The 9340-nt window shown below is 44.3% G+C and overlaps 1 protein-coding gene and 1 non-coding gene across 2 annotated transcripts in view; both read left to right on the top strand.

Annotated features, from left to right (window-relative positions):
• The window catches only part of Mertk (MER proto-oncogene, tyrosine kinase), a 105846-nt gene that overhangs the window by 79398 nt on the left and 17108 nt on the right, over positions 1-9340 (top strand). The window contains exons 11-15 of the mRNA XM_028755613.1: positions 271-356; positions 1720-1815; positions 3154-3234; positions 4764-4856; positions 6170-6288. Coding sequence (XP_028611446.1) covers positions 271-356; positions 1720-1815; positions 3154-3234; positions 4764-4856; positions 6170-6288 — 475 coding nt within the window. The remainder of the gene's footprint in view (positions 1-270; positions 357-1719; positions 1816-3153; positions 3235-4763; positions 4857-6169; positions 6289-9340) is intronic.
• Positions 3886-4010, top strand: LOC114612341. Its single transcript, XR_003709990.1, has one exon. It is a non-coding gene; the product is annotated as a small nucleolar RNA SNORA25 (small nucleolar RNA).

Genomic DNA, 9340 nt, shown 5'->3' with positions numbered 1-9340 from the left:
AGAGAGAGAGAGAGAGAGAGAGAGAGAGAGAGAGAGAGAGAGAGAGATAGGCTCTCATTAAAACTGGGCTTTACCATTTTGGCTAGACTGAATGACTAGTGAGCTGGGGCCTCAGGCCTGCTCTGCCACCTCCACCACCAAGCTCCATCCCCAGCAGAAAAATTCTGCCTGCAGGAGAGCCCTTTATATTTAGTGACGGACACCATACAGTCCTGTGTCACACGGTTCCAATGCCCTGTCCTTATGGTTGGATGTCTCTGTTTTGTGCAGGGGTGCATTCTCCGAGGAGGATTCCCAACTAGTTGTAAATTACAGAGCAAAGAAGTCCTTCTGTCGGCGAGCCATTGAGCTTACCTGTGAGTTGAGTTTTGATTCACTTTTTGGCAAAAGTTAAAATAGTGGAGACCCAAGATAAGTCTTTAATGAATGCTAAGAGATGAGAATGGAAGAAAAACACATATATGTATGTATTTTTCTGACATGTATATACACACATATGTATGTACACACACACATACATGCATGGGTTTTTGTTTTCTGAGACAGGGTCTCACTATGTAGTCCAGGCTGGCCTCAGACTCATGATCCTCCTGTCTCAGCCTCCTGAGTGCTGGCTTACTGGAGTTGAGAAATGAATTGAGTATCCACAGCCTCATGAAACACTGAGGAAAAGAAAAACCTTGTGGCTGATGGGAAATGGGGCAGAGATCAGAGGTCAGAGGTCAAAGGTTTAAAGGAGCAGTGAATTTACCCGTCCAGCCTCACCTCCTGTTATCCTGGCCACTCACTCAAAGGAGATGGATAGTCTGCCAAGTTATACTGGCAGGCTTGGATTTTGCTGAGTGGGAGTTGGGGTTTCTGGTTTGTGGGGAGGGTAATAGAACATAGTCTGATGGGGTCCAGGCCACTATGAATCAAAACGTATTTGATGGACATATTTAACTATGTTTCTAACATAAGATATTTTTACCTTTAGATGTCTCTGTTCTTGCATTTAACAATTATTCATTTAGATTGTTTTCCTCTCTATTGGAGAACAAACTGAGTGATTTTTTTCCGAGGAGGGAACATCTCCTTTCTGAGGCTCTTCTCTTTCAAAGGTTCCTCATGCCCCAACCATAGCTCAGGGCGAACCATCTTCCAGCTTGTCATTAAGTGGGTCTCTCTCTAACGCTGCCCATCTGCTTCAGACATTATATTTACCACATCCTTGCTGTAGACAACCTTATTCTCCAGTCCCCTGAAGTACCTGATGTCTTACTTAAAATGAGGTGCCAATTACCACATGTACCAGGACAGTTTATTCTCTGGATATTTCCTGTGCTCCACTTATCTTCTTCTCTGGCTGGCATGGGAGGGTAGGAGGCATAGCCTGATGGCTCTTTTCTATGCCACAAATAGACCTATAGAATCCAGCAGCATGTGCTCACTGCTCTGTTTCCCTAACCCCTTTCAAGTCCAAAGCAGACTTCTTCTGCGTGAATCTCAGTGCAGACAGCTGCTATCACGAAAAGGGAAGGGAAGTGTGGGTCTCATTTTTATAGCTGTTTGTAGATGGTCTTACCTTGAAGGATTAATGTTATTGCCCCCCCCCCCCCCGTCACAGTTCAAAGTTAGGCAAGTGTGTAACTATGACACAGGACTTCCATATACGCCTGCTTCTGTTTACTGGAGAAAGCACACGGCGGATTCTCACTCACACGGTCACTCCTCTCATAGTGCATAGCCTGGGAGTGAGCGAGGAGCTGCAAAGTAAACTCGAGGACGTTGTGATCGACAGAAGTCTTCTCGTTCTTGGAAAAGTTCTGGGGGAAGGTAAGCTGGCTGCTTTAAAGTGATTCTTTTAAGACTTGAGACAAAGCAGTTGAGGAATTTGTGTGTGTGTGTGTGACAGAAATTATATTTTATTTGATTGCTTTCCCCCTTTTACATCCAGTTTCTTTAGTACAAGAAACTATCTTAACTATTAAAAAAATAACCTATGTTTGATAAGAGAATGACAAGCTGAGTAAGGCTTTAATTTCAATAGGTAGATCTCTATGGGTTCTAGCTTGGTCTATGTAGCACATACTAGGTCAGGAAAGGCTACATAGTGAGATCTTGTTTCAAAAAAAAAGGCGACAAAGGAGATGAAATAAATATAAAAGAATTTACAGTACTGATATATAGCATTCATAAAGAATTATGAAGGCACACTTACAGTATTGCAGTTTTTATTCTTATAGGTGTACACATAATCATATGTGGTACTTATCTCTTTGAAATTTTATTTGTGAGTCGTGTGTGTGTGTGTGTACATATATGAACAGTTCCTCTACTCATTCCATATTCATTTTGTCCACAATTTATTATGGTTTCTGGTCTGATGAGATGACTCAAGTCTAGATTCCGGAGAGATCTGGGTCATTCACGTTTCTGTGTGAGTTGGGATTAAGTTGAGGAATTTTTTTTTTAACGTGTATTCATTGAATAAAATATCAATGTTATGACTTGGAGTTATAATACAAATAACTCCTCCTTTAGAGCTTAAAATGAAACAGGAGAATTTTGAAACTCAGATCTGACACACGTAAGAGGCATCTGCAGTCTCTGGAACAGAGTAAGCTTCAGAAGTGTGAACACCCTTCCTTTATTGCAAAGCATGTGATTCATTGGTTATTATTTATTATTATTATTATCTATTTATTGATTGGCATTCTATTCACTTTAAGGCATTGATCTACTTAAGTTGATGAAAGTGTATACTAAATTTTAAAATTGTTTTAGCAGGAATGGTAGTGTTATTAAATTTGTGCTTTGGGCTGGCAATGTAGTTCAGTGGTGAGTGCTTCCTAACTGTGTACAAAGTCCTGAGTTCCGTCATAGCACTTGGGCTGTGAAAAATACTGTTTTATGGTTTTTGGTACTATCTCCCATGTTTTCCTATAAGTATCTTGAGTCAGTTATAATGGTTGGTGAAGTGACAAGCTAAGTTAAGTCTGCACTACTCAAACTCACAGTGCCGGTGTACACACGTGGTATGCACGTGTAAGAGGTCTGAGCAGGCTCTGCCCGGTATCTGTGGATGACTCGCTCCAGGACCACACAGATCTGCAGTTCTGTGGCCAGGCTAGCGTCTGCACAGCATTACATAGATACTGCTTCACTTCACAGGAGAGTTCGGGTCTGTAATGGAAGGAAATCTGAAGCAGGAAGATGGGACTTCTCAGAAGGTGGCGGTGAAGACCATGAAGTGTGAGTTCCTGGCGTGGGACCTGTTCTTCCAGGGTAGACAGTTACCCCAATGTCAGGTGCTCCTTGTAGAACAGTGGTTGTGCTCTATTCTCAGTCACTGATGGATCAGTGGCAATCAATGTGGGAGCATGGTCACCAGCAGAAGGTACAGGACGAGCTCTCTGTGCACACATCCATTGTATATTCTTCATGTTTAAAACAGCATTGTCCACTTGGGAGGCAGAGGCAGGCGGATTTCTGAGTTCGAGGCCAGCCTGGTCTACAGAGTAAGTTCCAGGACAGCCAGGACTACACAGAGAAACCCTGTCTCAAAAAAACAAAAACAAAAACAAAAACAAAAACAAAAAAACAGCATTGTCTCTTCCACCAACTCTATCTTAGTCTCCCTCACCTTCCATTACCAAGTACAGCTAACGATCCCGAAGTGAGGCATGAGTCCTGAAGGCAGAGGGATCTAGTGTTAGCATCTGACCCCTGTGGGGCCACTTTCTAGGACTAGTTCCCACATGAATTATACCACCCTGGTTATCAAAGATTGAAAGAACAGCCTTGACTTCAGAATCTCCTCATAGTTCAGGGGCAGAGTACTCACCTAGCCTGCATAAGGCCCTGGGTTCGATGTCAAGCACTGTGGAACATAAAATAAAAACCAGGTCATTTCAAAGAGAGCTTGTTAGACTCTTAACCAAGAGCCCTTGACATTGTGACCAAAGATTGAGGTTGTCCACAGGGTGATATGGTCACTCAGAGTGCTATTTTTCTGAGGAGACAAAAAAAAAAAACCCTGATGATGTGGTGAAATAAATGTATGTCTCAAATTTACTATGGAAAAGAAAGACTCCTTTCTTTTTTTTTTTTTTCAAAGAGAGCCCATTGGCCTGGGGTTGGTCCTTGGGGAAGAGTTTACAGACAGACCTCAGAACAACTGAGCAGAAAGTCCAGTCACCATAAGTTCCCTGTCCCCTCACCCACAGCTTCTCTTTAATGCTATAAGCAACCATCTTTGATTAGTCTATTGTTCAACTGATGGACTCACACACATGTATCATCAACGGAAGCTGTTTGCTTTCACTTGTGTCCACTGTTGGTCTTGTATAGTTCTCTGGTGTTGGACAAATGCATGAATGATGTATGTACCCCATATGGTATCATACAGAACAGTTGTGCAGCCCTAAAAATCCTTCGGGTTTCACCACTGACTTCTCTCCTTCCAGCCCTCAAACACTGACAAGTGTTCCTTCCTCTCTCTATAGTTTAGGAGTTTCTATTTTTGTTTGAAAGGAGGATTTGTTTGTTTGCTTGTTTTCTTTTGTTTGCTTTTAGAGAAAGGTCTTGCTCTATAGTCCAGGCTGGCTCTTGAATTCTTCCTCAACTTTCCCACAGTGAATGCATCGTGAAGCCTGGTGTGGTTTTTCATTTTACTAGACAGAAGTGCCGTTCCTTGCCCCCACCCCTGCATTGCTGTTGCTGGCCCCTTCCCTTTAACGGAATACAATGATCACCCCTTGAATTTTCATCTGTTCCTCTAGTGGACAACTTTTCTCAACGGGAAATCGAGGAGTTTCTCAGTGAAGCAGCGTGCATGAAAGACTTCAATCATCCAAACGTCATCCGGCTTCTAGGTACCTCAGGGAGATGCCAGGCCGCGGCTGGGGGTGGGCTTTGCTGACCCGTTGTGTGCCAAAAGGGAAAAAGTCCCAGTATAAAGAGGTTCATACCAAAATTTACAATACTAGGTTTGTCCTACTGTCTGAGGCTGAGAGTAAAAATGGGTTTGTGTTTCCTGGGCGCTGATGGAGTTAGCCTTCTGAGTGTGCTAAGTCAGAGACACGGAAAAATGGGTTTGTGTTTCCTGGGCACTGATGGAGTTAGCCTTCTGAGTGTGCTAAGTCAGAGACACGAGAGTCGCTCATGTGATAGTCTTTGTTGAGTGGAGGTTCTCTGTGAATTGAAAACCAGTGAAATCAAGCTATAAACAAAGACATCTCTCTAAATAGTCTTTGAGAAATAATTTACAAACCAACTTGTGAGTCATGGCACATTGACTATCTCAGATATGACTGAATATAATTCAGCTTTATATAAATATCTCTATGGAAAAAAATCTATAGACATGAGTATCAGTGCATGAAGTGTAAGAGACACTATTCTGAGTTAAACAATCTGGAAATAGTGGGGTTTTTTTCTTCCCTGCCCTTTACCTTAATCCATAATAAAATTTTGAGCAACCTTTCAAGGTTCTACAGGGCTAATGCTGCAAAGAGGTCTGAAAGCTAGGGTTTGGGTAAAAATCTCATGTCAAAGAAATAGCTATTGTTTGCAGTTAGTGGCTTTAGCAGACTAGGAGAGACATTGGACTTTGCTTGACAGATTACACTTTGCAAGCCTAGGATCGGGTGATGGTCTCCTTCTAGAATTCCATACTAACAGACTGCAACTTCAATCACTGAAAGTTTAGAAAGAGAGGTGTTGCCGACAGGCCCTCAAAAATGCTTAATAACTTTAAACATCTGGTTATAGTAGACTTTTTCATATGGATGTTTAGCTAGTTTGTCTTCAGGTTCTCTGAGGTCTCCACCCCTCAGTCATTCAATCTAACAAAAATAGATCACAGAATCCTTGACTTACAGTCGTCTTTTCTTGTGACATATTGATTTATGAGAGTTGCCTTGCAAACACTAGCCAGAGAGAGAGAGAGAGAGAGAGGGAGAGAGAGAGAGAGAGAGAGAGAGAGAGAGAGAGAGAGAGAGAGAGAGAGAGATCATGCAGTTTGCAGGTATTACATATCCTAGAATACACTGTGAGAGTCCCAAGCTTTTGGTTTTCACCTCTTGGCCTGTTAGCACATGGCTCCAATTTGGCCAGTGGGCCTCCAGGGTTTATGTGTTCATACCTAACAAGGGTTCTTTGTAACTTGTCCTGTTTTCAATTTCAGGCGTGTGTATAGAACTGAGCTCTCAAGGCATCCCGAAGCCCATGGTAATTTTACCCTTCATGAAATACGGAGACCTCCACACCTTCCTGCTATATTCCCGGATAGAAACAGGACCGAAGGTAACAGGCTGCTTGTGCTGCCTCTCAACTGTTTCTGAAGCTTTTATGACAGCTGGGACAACCCTGGTATCAACCCTGAAAATACAGAGGACACTGGCCTCAGTTCAGAATTCATTATGCACTCAGGGGTTAAACTATGGTCTCCATCCTCTCGCCAGGCCTATGAGTGAGTGTTTGTCCCTGTTCATGGTGGGAGGAAGCCAGCTGGTTCCACAATCTTGGGCCAAAGTCTCCTTGACTGCCATCTATGAAGCGTTTACTCGCTGGTAAAGGCAGCTCTCCTAAGGAGATGTGTTTTGTACATTTGAGATAAGTTTATATTATTAGCCCAGGCCAGCCTCCTGAACGCAGGAATGATGAGCTTATTCTTGTCCTACCCAGATCTCCTGAAGCACATTTTTCACAGTCCTTGTTGGAGTCATGGGGTTGAGCCTTTGAAGTGTGAAATATTTATTTGTGAGTGTATCCTCTATGGTCCGTATTAAGATGGGTTGTAGGTAGATATGGCGAGGTGAGGGGACCCAGCTGCCACCCTTGTATCCTGGTACTTCCCGAATTGACTAACACCATGAGAACCACACTACCCTGGCAATTTGGGTCATAGCCAGAGAGCCAATGGTGGGTCATCTCAGAGATTTAGGAGCACAAATTTAAAGGCTTGCTCTCTTTACGGTCAGTTTTTACTGTGGACTTCAAATATTGTAGATTTTGGGAGCTTGCACTGGAGACATTGCCGTGGGCCTCCTTATGAAGCAAGCACTGTGTCCTTTCTTCATGTTCCCTCTAGGCAGAGTGACTGGCGCCTATGAGCAGGAGCTGTTGTGTCCATGGCATGCTTAGCCTGGTCCATCATCCCTCTCCATTGGTTCACTTCATTGTCTGAGGTGACAGCATTACTGCAGGGCATCCACAAGGGGAAAATACGGGGCTGACACTCTCAGGAATCATCCTAGATCCAGACAGAATTTACTGCGAGCCAACAATGTCCCCAGTCATTGCTGCCCCAAAAATGCAGGTTGTGGGAAGGAGCTGTACCAATCGGTCGATACCTGAGTGTCCTCTAACACAGCTGCCTCTGTCCCCTTAGCTGCCACCAACAGCGGAGCTCTAGGGAATGTAACTGCAGACAAGTGGTGTAAGTTTTCCTTTCAGGTTTCATGCTTTGGCTGTCGTACCTGAAAACTCTTTACTAACCCCTTGTTTAAATTGCCTTTTTCCTGCTGCTTTCAAAAACCAGCAAATTCAAAAAGTTGAATTTTACATGTTGTATTTGAGTATTCAGTTTGTTTTGAGTCATTTTTTATACAAGGTCTGAAATTTAGTTTAGGGCTTTTTCAGTTTATCATCATCATCATCATCATCATTCTTTTCTTGGCCAGGATCTCATGTAGCCCAGGCTGACTTCTAACTCTCTATATAGACAAGGATGACCATTACCTTCTGATCTTCATGTCTCTGTGTCTAGCTCCAGGGTTCTGGATTACAGGTGTTTGCCACCATTCCCCATTCCCGTGGTGCTGGGAGTAAGCCTAGGACTTTTTGCATGCTTTTGTAACCACTCTACCAATTAAGCTACATCCTGACCCTGAGATCCTTCTGAGTGGTTGATTTTGTGTATGATTGGTCATCATTTATGAGAAGGCCACCTTTAATCTGCTAAATTGCTTTCCCACCTCTATCAAAACTCATCGGGCCACACGCACACTGCGGGTCTATTTCTGAGCCCTCCATGTGGTCATAAAACTCTACACATCCTCCGTTCCCACCCATTGTCTCAAGTACTGAAACTTTTCTGTAAGTTTTAACACCACAGAGTGTACTTCTCCTGGCTTTATTTGGCGTTTTTTTTTTTAAACACACACCCCTGCTTCTTTGCTTTCCTACCCCATCCCCCACCCCACCCCCAATGTGTGCTTCAACAGTTCCACATCAACTGGCAAAGGCTCTGCTGTAATCCTTTGTCCTTTTAAACAAAATATCAAGTAAGACAAGCAAGCACACAGGACTTTCTTGACTCATTATTTCCACTCGCAACAGTATCAGGGTGTCCTCAGTGGTGGAGAATGACTCCCCAGTGTTACAGGGACATAAAAGGAGTGTATTTTTATATTTTGATATTCTGTAGCCCGAGATAAAGATGGAAGACACAGAGCTCATGGAGTGGCTGGGATACGGAGCTTTTATTCAGACCGCTTCTTTGCTTCCTCTGCAGTCAGTTCCCTGGACATAAAGACCTTTTGTTCTGACCCTAGATTAAGTCTCAGGGCTTGTCAGTGAGCTTCTGAATAGGGCCTGGATTCTGGCTCCAAGTGTCACTGTGCTCAGCACAGACAGTGTCTCTGGAGATCTGCAAGGCAGGTAGGCAGGTGATCAGCACCAACCTCAGCATCTCACGGAGGATGGCTGCTGGTATGACATATGCATCTGGGGAAGGAAGGAGTTCTGACTGGAGAAGCTTTAATAGTCCATGGTGCCAGTGGTGGGAAGAAAAACGAGAGAGGGGGAAGCATGCAGTCAGGATGGGAGCAGAAGATGGAAGAGCATACGCATTGTAGGAACCTCGGGTGTTCTCCAAAGATGATTATAGGGACCTTGGGGCAAGGGCAAAGCAGGGGAGGATGGATGTGGAGGAGTACAGCAGGGGAGGATAAACAGGGAGGAGCTATAGCAAGGGAGGATGGACGGGGGGAGCTACAGCAAGGGAGGATGGACAGGGAGGAGCTACAGCAAGGGAGGATGGACAGGGAAGAGCTACAGCAGGGAGGATGGACAGGGAGGAGTTACAACAGGGAAGATGGACAGGGAGGAGCTACAGCAAGGGAGGATGGACAGGGAAGAGCTACAGCAGGGAGGATGGATAGGGAGGAGTTACAGCAGGAAGGATGGACAGGGAGGAGTTATAGCAGGGAGGATGGAAAGGGAGGAGCTACAGCAGGGAGGATGGACAGGGAGGAGTTACAGCAGGAAGGATGGACAGGGAGGAGCTATAGCAGGGAGGATAGACAGGGAGGAGCTACAGCAGGGAGGATGGACAGGGAGGAGCTACAGCAGG

Source organism: Grammomys surdaster, unplaced genomic scaffold, assembly GCF_004785775.1.
Source record: "Grammomys surdaster isolate TR1022 unplaced genomic scaffold, NIH_TR_1.0 129, whole genome shotgun sequence".
Classification (NCBI taxonomy): Eukaryota; Metazoa; Chordata; class Mammalia; order Rodentia; family Muridae; genus Grammomys; species Grammomys surdaster.
This window is presented reverse-complemented; position numbering and strand designations above follow the sequence as displayed.